Source organism: Oculina patagonica, chromosome 4 (assembly GCF_052425735.1).
Source record: "Oculina patagonica isolate OP01 chromosome 4, crgOcupat, whole genome shotgun sequence".
In the NCBI taxonomy this organism is placed as follows: Eukaryota; Metazoa; Cnidaria; class Anthozoa; order Scleractinia; family Oculinidae; genus Oculina; species Oculina patagonica.
The window spans coordinates 5069893-5083451 of record NC_135761.1 but is presented as its reverse complement, the minus strand read 5'-3'; the positions used below and the strand labels follow the sequence as shown (position 1 = coordinate 5083451).

The 13559-nt window shown below is 38.7% G+C and overlaps 1 protein-coding gene across 2 annotated transcripts; it reads right to left on the bottom strand.

The window, feature by feature from the left end:
- Positions 1-262: 262 nt before the first annotated feature.
- On the bottom strand, positions 263-11314 carry LOC144651335 (cytochrome b5-like). Of its 2 annotated transcripts, none has more exons than XM_078511286.1 (6): positions 10930-11314; positions 4184-4372; positions 2929-2965; positions 2320-2411; positions 1334-1378; positions 263-1118 (listed from the first exon to the last, which is right to left on the bottom strand). In XM_078511286.1, exons 2-5 carry the CDS (start codon positions 4331-4333, stop codon positions 1343-1345), a joined length of 315 nt encoding a protein of 104 aa, XP_078367412.1. In that variant the 5' UTR covers positions 4334-4372; positions 10930-11314; the 3' UTR covers positions 263-1118; positions 1334-1342. The 2 variants fall into 2 exon arrangements, with proteins under 2 accessions (XP_078367412.1, XP_078367411.1); XM_078511285.1 differs by lacking the exon at positions 10930-11314 and adding an exon at positions 4849-4995.
- Between the last annotated feature and the right edge of the window lie 2245 nt (positions 11315-13559).

The window sequence follows — 13559 nt, the reverse complement described above, 5'->3', positions numbered from 1 at the left end:
GGTTATTGTCTGTTTTCGGCTACAGCGTCATGCACGTTCCCAACAAAAAGAAAACGACCGTTTAAACGTGAAGGGACCGCTTATTTAACCTGGAGTGTTTATCATTGGACGAAGTTTGTTTGTTTTATTACTGCGTTAGCATATCGAAAGTCTGCCACGCCTAGTTAACACGTAGCCTGGGATTTTCGCGCGCGCGATTTTTTTCCGCCGGCGGAACCTTAAATGAGAACCACTTGCTACGCAAACTCGATACTGCCCATTGTACAAAAATCCAAGATTATTTATTCCAAAACAATCCTTGAAGCGGTTTTGTACGATTTTGGTAAACAAGCTACGCCAGAGAGCTTCACGTAAGTACACTTTTATTAGGCGTTATACTAAGTGACATGACTACGTGAAATGGGAGTCTTGAACACTGAGGGCAGTTTTTTCTAACTTCTTTTGACAATCTACGAGGAGTCGTTAGGTTTGGACCATAAACGAAAATCTTGCTTCGGGTTTTGAATGAATATTTTTTTGATATTCTTTCGAGTCAGGCCAAATGTCCCAGGCCTATTTTCCCTTTCTTTTATTTTAAACTGCCCTTTGTAATTGAGCGCTGTCTTTCTGCTTCGCTTTAGTCATCCTGCAAAACGTTTCAAACAGTGAATGAAAGAGAAGATAAAAGTCCGAAACTTATATAAGTCTTGTTATCTCGTTCTGTTACATAAAAACGTTATTTTTAAAAACGAAGATTTGTGGTTAAAGTCCTTGGCTAGTCGACTTTTGTTAATTAGTTTGACTATCGAGCCTCGTTAACAAGGGCATTCAATGGGAGAAACCCGAGTGTCGTCTCCCTGCTGAGGTGATAAGGAGGCTAGAGTGCCCTCCTAAAGGAAGTGCAAGAAATTTGCTAAACGTCGAGAATACTCGCGTAACTGTAGAAATCTGAAATTATCAGTTAGTTTACACACTGTTCAGTTCACTGTCCTCGGGCCCGGGGAAAGTTCACAACTTGCATTGAAGAAAACGTCTTCTCTTGCTCGTATCCAAGGAAGTAAATATTGCCACAACAGTGACCCGAACGGCTTGTTTAGCGTGCCATCTACTTTCCCATCGGTGATGATTTAGACTAGGCCCTGCAGATTGAACAAATTAACGCGTGGTTAAATTGACATTAGGTAGGAGAAGTATCCAGTTAACTGACGTTTCGAAGGTTAGCTTTGACTACCAGAAATTCAGGTAAGAAATGAGGTGTGATGTTATTAGTTTGATGTCTTGCCAAACAATCACTACATGTGTTTACTATATAGTTGTCAATTCATAAAAATTGTAAAATTGGTGAAAATATTACCTTTGATCTTCAAAGTTTGGGCTTGGTGTTGTAGATTCTGTCTTTCTGCAAAGAAGCGAACAAAAACCGTATTAAACACATGCAGCGCAAGTGCTAAGGTTATTTCGACTGTGGAGTGAAAACAAAGATACGCAGTAAAACACATGAAGACAGAGACGCTTAATATCACAATTAATTTTTGGTAGCACCTTCGTTTATAGTTATCACTGGTAACAAAACTGTCTATTTTGATTATCGACTGCATTTTGACAGAGCTTATCGAAAAAAAGGTCAGTCTTTGCTAAAACAGGTCAATACATCAGTCTCCTTTCCAGGGTAAAACAGATCAAAACTTTATAGGCCAGTAGAAAGGCGGTAAGACGTAAAAGGTAGCGAGCTAGAATAAGAACGCCGATAAACACGAAAGGAAAAGGAGCAAGAAAAAAAAAACCGGAACGGGTCAGCCAAAAAAGCCCAAATTTTGCCTTATGTGCATGCGCCAAAGTATAATATTGTAATAAAGATAAGATGTTCCACATGACACGAGCATGGGACAAAGAAAAAATCTGAGTCCCCGACGGGAATCGAACCCATGGCCTCCCAGATACCGGTTGGGCGCTCTAACCAACTGAGCTACGAGAGACTCGTTCTGAGCTGGGCCATTTTACTAGGTTGATATGTGACACGCGTCCTGCATACTGCTAGGATCAGCAATGTCGAATTCATCAAGTTTTGTAGTAAATAATAAAGATGGTAAATTTTAAGCTTGGTAATAAATAATAAAGATAAGATGTTCTACATGACACGAGCGTGGGACAAAGAAAAAATCTGAGTCCCCGACGGGAATCGAACCCATGGCCTCCCAGATACCGGTTGGGCGCTCTAACAAACTGAGCTACGAGAGACCCGTTGTGAGCTGGGCCAATTTACCATCTTTATTATTTACTATAATATTGTACTTTTTAACACACATTTTTTTAAGGCTCTATCTAGAACTGCACGCTAACCTCCCTCAGCTCCCCAATGTAGTATTTTGAGAGAATCCTCTGGGCTTCGACCGAGTGGCCGATGTCTTGGAACACAGTGGTTGCATCCATGCCTTGAAGAGAATTCAGAAAAAGCGCACGTTAAGACGATCATTTTATTCCCCAGAAGAACTATAAATCTACATGGATAAACCGAAAGCAGAAGTTCGTAACAATTTAACCCCCGGAGTCAGCTGTGTAGCTTTCTACTTTCTTTTAACTTTCAGTTTCATTTCAAACTCGGTTTGGAATCTCTGCAAGGATACATTTGTTTAAAAGTTATTTCTAAGGATTAAGTTAAATAGCAATTTATGCCGGGGAATGTGATTGGGAATAATAAAGAGGATGAATCCACGGTTTACTTGTAAGGCTGCATGGATAAAGTTCGTTGTTGTGAGAAGTTGACAAAGGCTTCGGAACGTGGCTGAAACAAGCTTCATTTATACAGCCTTTTCTAAACATATTTTTAGCGTGATTTTGTTGATCATCATCATCATCGTCGTCGTCCGCAACAACAACAACAACAACACGTAGGGGCCACAAGTGGTCTACTAATCAGGGGCACTTGTTAAAGACTGCCTCTTCACTCACCCGCGTGTTCCAACATGATCTCGCTTCCTCCAGGATGCTGAAACACAAATAGGATACCTCCTTAACTCAAACATAATACCTTATTACATGAAATTTTCGCGACACGTTAATTTCGCGATTTTCGCGTTTCCAAGACGCGAAAACTAAGTGACTCACATTATGTCAATAATCAAGAAAGAATAAGTTAAGTACCACTGAAGGAAGGAGTTTTCAAAGAACAACTGTAAATATATGTTGTCGTCAATTGACCCAAGAACAGTCTGAACTCATGCATGAACAAGCATGACCTACTTGTAGACATTGTGAGAAATGCTCTTTTGTTGCTATTGGCGAGATTTAGTCCCTCCCTTGCTTTTTTGTTAATTTTGACGTTACTTTTCCTTTAATGAACTCGTTTTGTTTAATTTAAGGGCATGTTAAATAATATTGCCAAGGAAATGTAAATTGTGTCTTACTCAAGAACGCGAAATTAAAGTGATTCAAAATACATAATTTTAGCTAAATCGCGAAATTTTAGTGTCGCGAAATATGCGGACCTCAAAATCGCGAAATAATAATAATAATAACTTTATTATTTCTATAGCGCAAAAATCCATGCATATATGATCTAATGCGCTTTACAACAAAAATTTACTTATAAAATTATTCATATTAACGTTCCGCGAAATGTAATAAGGTAGAAATTAACGTTCCGCGAAATGTAATAATGTAGAAGTCAATGCCAGTTAAATTCAGTCCTTTAATTTAAGTCTCAATGGCATCATATCAATTATTCTTACTGGTTTCTACATTTCTTACAGTACTATTTAGGAGAATTAATGGTTTCATATCAAGATAATTATTTCCATTTGCCGATCGTTTCCTAAATTTTCTTCACCTAAATGCTTGAGCCTTCATTATGTATTGATATCATGGAAAGAATCTGGATTTGAATCACTCAAACTACCTTATGGTAATACAGTTTTTAACGTTTAAGAAATATTTCTACAAAAATGCACTGTCTTCGAGAGTCTTGGACTCCTACGAATAAACAGGCGAGCGTGTAATTCAGCCTTCTTTCTATGCAATGCCTATGAGTGCTTGAAGCTTATTCACGCTTTACTAAAATTCTGGCCGTCCTCGGTGGTAAATTTCTTCGATCATATGAAGCCCACTCGATTAGGACCCTCGACAAAACTTCCTTTAAAATTACGTTATCAGACATCTAACGCACTGGCAACAAAAAATCAAGCTCGCGTGGAGAAACTCAATTTACCTCGTTCAAAAAGTTGGTCAAATCGTACACTCTGTCCTTAATCACTATCCAACAGGACGATATGTCGGTATGATATGAAACTTCCTCCAAAGAGAATACCCTGGGTTTGCTTGGAATTATTGTCATCCTTTGTTGAGATAAGATCTCCATCGTTTTCGGTAAAATTGCAGAAACGGAAATGGTTTCAACCTGTAAGGTACAAACAATTAACAAAGATTAACATAAACTAAACATATATTCAAGTTAAGTTCTTGTCCCGGGCGATCATTTTCACTTTATTATGGCAACGATTAATTTTTCAGTGCTATATTAATTTTCTTTTTGTGGGACGTCTGAGTTATTGACGATATTTCGCCAATGCTGAAAAAAATGCAAAGAAATACTGAAATATTACAGGCGTCAAAAAGCGTGTTAAACCACGTCAACACATAACGGTGATCAGTCATACAAGAAATCTGATAAACAAGGCATCCATATATCCAACCGGGCAATATTTTTGATACAGTATTTTCTTTTCGAAATATTTATGTAACATAATTAACTCGAGCATACTTTGCGAATAATTCAGTATTTTCTCGTTTTCTTAAAAGCTATACTTCTAACATAGTAGTCACTTAAAAAAGTTTTTTTTTGCTCAACAAACTTGAAATACTTTTAAACTGTACCTGGCAACAAGCGAAGATTTCCTTTGTTCTCATAAACTACGTACGTAGAACTTGCGTTCGCGAACGTACTGAGAAAAAATCGCCGTTTTCAATTATAACAAGAAAAGAAATCCAACTTATCCATTGGCAGTCAAAAAATATTTTCGAAAAAATATCGAAGGATCTAATAAAAATTCGCTAAAAAAACTCTTGCTTAATTCACGCTGATAAATTTGTTTTGAAAATATCGGTGGCAAAAATAAGGAGTAACAACGGGTATTATAAATAATTTAACCATGACAGAACACAATTCGAAACCGTTATTGGCAAATTACAAAAGATTAAGGACCTCGTGTAATTGGTTTATTCCAATGATTTGAGATGAATTTAGCACATCCAGTCCGAAGCAAACTAGCTAGTTTGAAAATAAATTGGTTGTGCGTTATATATTTAGGTAACTGAATTTCGGTATGCTTAATTCTTCACGACATTACCGACCCACAACCGCCGGAGTTCAACCTATTAAAATTTCTGTAGCATGGTGCGAATGGAAATATTGTCACACCCTCCTATCGCAGGTAACCCTCCGGTATTCTGTCAGGTTATTCTAACGGTTCGCCGGTACCCATTTATACCCCTGAGTGAAAAGAGGCTCTGTGATAGTAGATTGTCTTGCGCTGCATCATGCATAGTGAGTTTGTGTTTGGAATTTCAGACTTCCCCACGATTAATTAATTTTTTAAAGGATGTGATCGGTGTATCAAAACAAGAGATAAAATAAATTACAATGATATCTTCAATAGTCCTTGCTGGTTTAGGAAATATGCTTTCCTTATTTAAACAGTAACAAACCCTCTTTTGTAACACTTCTGATTTTCTTTGCGTTATTAAAACGCAAAAGAAATTCATCTGAAGTAATTATGGTGTTGTGTAAGACTTAACACTTGAACTGATAAGTGATAAGAGACAAGCTTTAGTTACCAATAGCTACCAGTCGTTGGAGAATTAAAGTGAGTTTTGGTAAATCGTCGTTGAAGTAGTCGAAAAGTTTCCGCTTTTTAGGTTTGGTTAAACGACAATGATATTTGGCGTGAGCTGAGGAATGAGGAATGGACATGAGTTACATTTTCACGGCTCACCGCTGTATCGACTGTTACCAGCTGACCAAAAGGAGATGGGAATTTTATGAACGTGAATGCTGGCCCCCGTGAAAGTCACACTCAAAAACGGCATCATCTCGAGCGTGTCGTAAGCCCTAAAACTCTTTTGCAAGTTTCAAACAGCCGACTTTCATGAAACTTGAGTGCAAGTAGGTGGAAGTCACGAGACTGCGAGGAGGGCACGAGAGTGGCAGCCATGCCATCGCCAAACGAAAACAAGAGTTTGATCTGTCTTAAACTCCAGTCGTCTTTCGACTAGAACTACGCGCGAGGGCTTGAAAACTCCTAGCCTGAGTATCAGGCTTTTCTATAAAAGGGGAAGGGAGAAAGGGTAAACTCCATGTCAGCTTTATTTATTGCCAGCAAACCACGTGCCCCTACATAAAAACCGCAGCCAGAGAGGGACGGAAACGGGTCATTTAATGACCACGTGTAGGGTTGGTGTTTTAAAAGATTCGATCGAAATAGAAAGTATATTTTAGGAATTTTCTATGATTCATCACTGTTATTGACGTCAAAACTGACCAAACTCAGCCAATATCGCCTGATTTGTTGCAGGGCAAATACTTTTCGATTAAATGAAAACCTTTTTTGTCTTACTAGGACAAGGTATATGTAGATTATATGTGTTTCGGTTCGTAGACATTTGATTTTTGCGATAAAAATAGGTTCAATTTCCTCTTCAGCGCAAAAGACATTGAGCAATGTTTTTAATAGCCGTGATTTGCTCTGTCATCAGCATATGAGTTCATTTTGTCACGCCTAAATAAGGTGTTAAAATGCTTCGTCATGAATTCGTGCGTGATGCATTTCGATGACTGATCCAGCCATATACATTGCATAATTCTGACTATTTTCGTCGTCTGGTTGTAATCCCTTTTATAGACAAATTCACGAGCCTGTGCATATGAATAGCTAGGCTATCCGAGAAGAAATTTTGAAAAGCTATAAATTGATCTTTATTATTTACTGATGATCATCATATTGTTTATATTTTTAGGTTGGAAAGCTCATCCATGACATTGTTTTGCCGAATTCTTCAGGCCCGTTCCAAACGCCGCTCCACTCATGTGCCGAACCTAACTGGTGAATAAAGTACGGCAGAAGAGCGGCGTTTGAATCAGTTTGGTCCGGCACTTTTAATTAGGTTCGGCAAACAACGTTAAGTTCGGCAGGGTCTGCCGCACTATGCGACATTGGAGCGGCGGCTGATTCACACGGCGTTCTTCTCATGTGCCGAACCTAATGCATGAATTACTGTAATGTATTTTCGATATAACAGCGCTCATGATTGGTCTAAAGTGGAGTGGCGTGACTAGGTCTGACCAGTCATGCATGAAGCACGACGGCACAAAATTCCGGGAAAATTACTTCGCTCACCGGGCTCGCATTTTGTTTATCTTTTTTAATATGTTTCAGCTCAAGAGAAGCGGACCTTCGTGGGAAAATTGTTTTGGTGGTAATTCCTTTTTGCTGTTTCCCCACTTTGTGAGATCAAATTTGTAGATTAGCATTTACAAACTAATTCTCGAGAGAAAACCAGTTTAAATAATATAAATCTCGCGGAATGAATTTGCTTTTCCGGAAATATTATTATTATTATAGCAAAACTTGCGTAATAGTTTGCTGATTTCGACTGCAAAAACTTTTTATCTATATCATCCTCAACGCAGACGTTCAGTCAACATTATTATTGTTAACGGCTTGTTTCCGCGAATTAAGTTCGACACAAATACGCCGTTTGAATCAGCTGTCGTTCCAAAGTCGCTCCAAGGTCGAACCTTACTGAGTTAGGTTCGGCACATGAGCGGAGTGGCGTTTGGAACGGGCCTCACTTCTCTTATCCATTTTGACGATTTTCCAATTCACCTTTTCCAATCAGTTGTCAAATTTACGTTTTCCGAACTTTTCCGAACTTTTCGAGTTGCCGTTGCCGAGGAGATACGAAGATGTTTCGACTTAATATCGATTACTTTGGCTCATTCAGCTTGAAAAGAGCAAATTGTCAGAAAATTCATAACTTAATTTCGCGTTTCCTGGTTTCACTATTTTATATTATATAAATTTACTTCTCATATTTCTTATAAAGTCATGTTTTCTTTTTCGGTTTTATCACTTTTTATTTGATTTTTATATTTGAGAGTTTTGGGTAAAACAACGAAAAACTATCTAATGACTCTCTTTATTAGTACATCTCTCCACCCTCGATTTTATGCGCACTCGATAAACTAAAATTTTTTCTCAATAGATAACTAAATTCTTTCCTAACGTTCGGTATTTCCTCCTCACCCCTCGATCCTTTTTGGTTCTCGTACAATAAGTCGGTTTTTGAACAGTGCTTTTCTTTCTTTTTGCTAGGTTCATGTATAGGCGCTGTATCTTAAATGATATATTTTTTTTGAATGCTGGCATGTAATAGTTACTTTCGATTTTTATCACTTTAACTAACTTCTACATACACTTAAAATTATTTATTTCACTACAAACTTACTTATAACCATTTCTTTCCACATAACTCTTACCCCAATAGATCGCTGTCAAAGACAATAGCAGTAATATTTTCAAAAAAAATCGAAGATCAAAAACTAAAAAAACTCTGCTATACCCTTATTTTGATACGGTGGCAAAAATAAGAGAACAATAGTATTATAAATAATAAACCCTGAAGAAACTGAACCGTTATTGACAAATTAATTTAACCCCTTGTGTGATTGGTTTACTTTATTTGATAAAAATTTAGAAAAATTAGCAATCAAATCCAAAAAATTAGTTTGAGAATAAATCGGTGGTGAGTTTAACGGAAATTTTGAGAACGCGATAGTTGGCTGCCGTGAAAGTCACACAAAAACACATCATCTCGAGAGGCCGTATAAAGTTTCCTGAATCTCTTTTCCGACTCTCAACTAACATGTCTGAAAACTCTTGCCGACTTTCATGAAACTTGAGTACAAGTAGATAGAAGTCACGAGATGTGAGGAGGGCACGTGACAGCCCACGAGAGAGGCGGCCAAAGGAAAACAAGAGTTTGATCTCTCTTAAACTCTAGTCGTCTTTCGACTAGAACTAGCCTGTTCCAGGCTCTCAGTAGTTGGGGGATAGCGAAAAACGCGAGCGAGCGAGGAAAAAAAACGAGGGGTGGGGGAGAGAAGTTTTCTCGCTCGCCAGCGGTTTTTCGCTCCCCCAACTACTGAGAGCCTGGAATACGCTATACTAGAACTAGCGCGAGGACTTCGAAACTCCATGACAACTTTATTCACTCAGCAAACCCCGTGTCCCTACATTGTCCTTGCCTTGAAAACCGCAGCCATTGAGGGACGGAAACGGGTCATTATATAACCATGTGTAGGGTTGGTGTCTAAAAGATTCGATCGAAATAGAAAGTATTTTTTAGGAATTTTCTTTGATTCATCTCTGTTACCTGGCGTATCCAATCGAACCAAAAAGCAATCGAATCCAGTTCGGTAATCGAACAAAATCGAACATCTATTTTGCTGTGAGTTCGATTTTCGAACCAATCGAACACAATCGAACTCAGTCCGATTCGATTTTGTTCGGAATCCGTCTCTTGATAAATAAACCACGCAGGACTAATCAGGGGGACGGTGCACCATACGAAATGTTCGCAACAGCGTATAAACAAACAGGAGTTCGGTAATCAAATGTTCGATTGAGTACGATTGTCGACTGTTCGGTAATCGAACGTTCGATTTTGTTCGATTGACAAATTTTATTGTGAGTTCGATTATGTTGGATTACCGAACCCAATCGAACGATTGGTGTTCGATTGGGTTCGATTTCCAAAGGTTCGATTGGATACGCCGGGCTGTTATTGACGTCAAAACTGACCAAACTCAGCCAATATCGCCGGACTTGTTGCTGGGCAAATACTTACCCCATTTTCAATTAAATAAAAACCTATTAGTCTTACTCGGACAAGGTATATGTGTTTCGGTTCGCTGACATTTGATTTTTTCGATAAAAATAGGTTTTAAAATTTCCTCTTCAGTGCAAAAGACATTGAGCAATGTTTTTAATAGCCGTGATTTGCTCTGTCATCAGCATTTGAGTTCATTTTGTCACGCCTAATAAAGGTGTTAGAATGCATCGTCATGAATTCATGCGTGATGCATTTCGATGACGGATCCATATACATTGCATAATTCTGACTATTTTCGTCGTGTAGTTGCAATCCCTTTTATAGACAAATTCATGAGTCTGTGCATATGAATAGCTAGGCTATCTGAGAAGAAATTTTGAAAAGCTATAAATTGATGATCATTATATTGTTTATATTTTTAGGTTGGAAAATTTAGCTGAAAATACTTGACAAAATAAGTTAAAGCTCATCCATGACATTGTTTTGCCGAATTCTTCACTTCTCTTATCCATTCAACAGAATTAAGAAAGCAGAACTAAACAAGCAATTTGTAATTTTTCGGAAAGAACAATTTTAGTTCTGCAAGCTTGTAGATCGAAACTAAATCGTGTGAACATGTTTACTTCTACAACTAAAGGTACAATCGAACTTTCCGATAGAAAATGAAACCACGTTTACGGAGAACCTGACCAAATTGCGAAAGATCAGACCGATCTCTTTCTAGTCCGCTGAACCAAAAATCACGACTGTCTTTATTTTCCCAGTACAAACAACAGACACTTGTAGATACCGTTAATGTATGCTAACCTGCACGACGCGACATTAAATCGAAGAAAACTATCAACAAACTGCAACGAAAAGGGTAATGTCTTTGGTCTCGACCATGATCAAACGTTACGTAATTGAAAACGAGCATCGAAGAAAACAGACATTAAAACAACTTCAGAATTTCATCGCAAGGACAAATAGTTTCTGATACGTAGTTAAGTTTGCTCGTCCAAACTTTGACAATCAACGAATTTTTGATTCATAGTAGAAACTCACATGTCAAACAACGAAACTAACCTTTCTTCAAGATTTCAGGCGCCTCTCAAGAGTTGTCGTTTATACAAACGCCGATAACTCCGGACCATTCCATAACCACGATGATTGCTTTATCGGTTTACGAAGTCGTCGCCCCTTGAGCTCAAAAGCCAAGTTATGCCACTACAATTTAAAATATCTGCTTGAATAACAAAAGCGCACATTGAAAAGTCATGAATATTCTGTTTGCGGCAAGCGGTGGCTTTGTTCAAAGAAAGGCGTGATTGGAGGTGTGTCAAATACTGCGAGCTGATTGGTCAGTGTATTAGTCACGGAATCTTCTTTCGTCGCTGCATGCAGTTGCTCTCAAAGTGATGTGCCAATATTTTAATTTTGACAAATGGATTTCTTTACATGTACAAATCATTAAAGAAAGACCTAGCTATTTATGCGGCCCAGGCAAAAATACTTCTTTTGTCTCCAAATATCTACATTTCCACACGATTTCGCCACCTAAAAATACTCACAGCCGGCGGCTATGCTGAAAACTTGTAAGAACAGTTGTCACAGTTTCTGATAATTCCAATACTTTGCGGAGCTTGTGATTTTTTTCCGTACTTCGTGCATCGATCATTAGGTACCTGCTGTCAACATCTACAACGTGAAAGACTGCTTGTGTTATTGGAAACACAGACAGACAATCCTTTGTGTTTGAGCCCCCCCCCCCCCCCCCTAAAAACAAACAAACAAGCAAAATACCACGCAACAACAAAACGTAAGTGGACTTTATTTATCTGGCTTACAGTAGATCAAGGTTTGTGATCAATAGATGCAAGATCCAGTATTTTATGGGGCATTTCTCACAACAAGTTTAATCACTGAAGCTGAGGACCCTCAGGACAGATGTTACAAATTACAGTGAACGTATAAGATCAAGTAGATCAAACGCTTACGTCCCCGGCCGGGGGGTACTCCCTATAATGGCCTATACGGGGAGGCTCCGCCCGAAAGGGGTACCTTTTTAAGGCTTTAGGTATATAAAAGGGTAGGGATTTCACGAGTTTAGGTATATGAAAGGGTATGAAAATCTGTCACTTAGGTATTTAAAAGGGCCTTTAATTAAAATATTTCGAACAGACGTAATTTATGGCTGTATTTTTTTAATTTATTAAGCGCTACATGAAAATGATAAGAAAACGTTCTGTTTTAAGTCCACGCCACGTCTTTTAGGTATATGAAAGGGGTACCTTTTTTCATTTAAAAGTATACGAAAGGGGTACAATTTCTGTCAAAATGGTATATAAAAGGGTAAGGGGTTAGAATTCGGGGCGGAGCCTCCCCGTTTAAAACTTTTTTGAGTACCCCCCCCCCCCCGGGCTTATGTCACACGGCCTCACAAACAGAGGATTGTCTGCCTGTGGTGTTAGCAAGTATGAGCTGAAGAACTTCTATGCGGTTTGGTCTCAACATCAACGAGTACCACTCTCGGGACACTTTTGCCGGGGACGGCGGAGACGGGGGGAGGCTTTAGCCCCCCCCCCCCACTTTTTCCGAAAAAATGAAGAACTACAAAGGGAAGAGTCGCTTAAGCCTCCCCCCCCACTTTAAGTCACTAGTCAGCCCCCCACGTGGAAAAATGTTTCGCCGTCCCTGTTTGACTGTCATATCGAAAGCGATATCTGCCAGTCGTTGTTTTTCCCTTCACTATATAGGATAGCCACTGTGCACGTTTTACAGTCATTACAACTAGCAATGTGAAACCGAGTCATGCTATTGATCATTAACTTGTGTTCCGAAATAAGTATGGATTTTGGCTTTTTGGCTTGCATTTACTAGACCTACTACGATCGCAAAATTAATCTTTATGCACACGCTAATCACGGCTCACAAGAGGGTAGTAATTGGGGGCTCGTGATCCAGTTTTAAATTCACGTGTCACATATTCTTGAAACAGCAGTATTCATTCACGAATCACTTCTCTTTTCTAGCTATTATCATGCGTCACGGTCTGTTTATTGCCCTTTTCATGTGTCACGCATAAACCCTTTGCTACCCTCTCACAAAGGCCATGCATGAGCAGAGGGTTGTAGGTTTCTGGTTTGGGGCTGATTACTTTGGCAGTAGGGGAGTCATCTGCCGTATGTTTGGGGCTCATTTCCGTATAAGTATCATGGGTGTTACATGTCTAAGGCTCATGTCCAGGCCGTGAATGATGTAATATAGAGTCTAAAGCAGGCAGGCTTCCTGAAGGGATGTCAGATCTTCAAAGAACGTGCACAAGCCAATACGAAACGATAAATCTTTTAATTTCTGTTTCCTGTACAATTATTTCACAACATTTGAATTGTTGCTTCCTTTGTTCTCAATTAATTCTCCTTAACAAAACGAGCACTATTCTTTCCTAAATTTAATCAGTATAAATCTTCATGGAAGACAAAAATTGATAATTAATCTAAATGCTCTCTACAGCTGAAATGCTGCTGCTCTAAAACTAATTACTAAAGGGGAGTTGTCATTGTAAACGCTCCCTTTTAATTGAGATTCCCGTTTCAAATTTGATGTATATTTTAAGACCTTCATTTCATGAGTCGCCAAACTTTACTGAAAATTCATAGCTACCGTAACCTATTTTCCCAACGATGGGATAGACTGTGCGACATACATGACAGCAT

What these genes read in the sequence shown, in the direction of transcription:
- LOC144651335 (XM_078511285.1), bottom strand. Translation starts at nt 4,881, where the DNA reads ATGAGAACAAAGGAAATCTTCGCTTGTTGCCAG. An exon ending in AAATCTTCGCTTGTTGCCAG is followed by an intron (nt 4,373 to 4,848) that starts GTACAGTTTAAA and finishes TGTACCTTACAG; the next exon opens with GTTGAAACCATTTCCGTTTC. An exon ending in GATCATGTTGGAACACGCGG is followed by an intron (nt 2,412 to 2,928) that starts GTGAGTGAAGAG and finishes ATTCTCTTCAAG; the next exon opens with GCATGGATGCAACCACTGTG.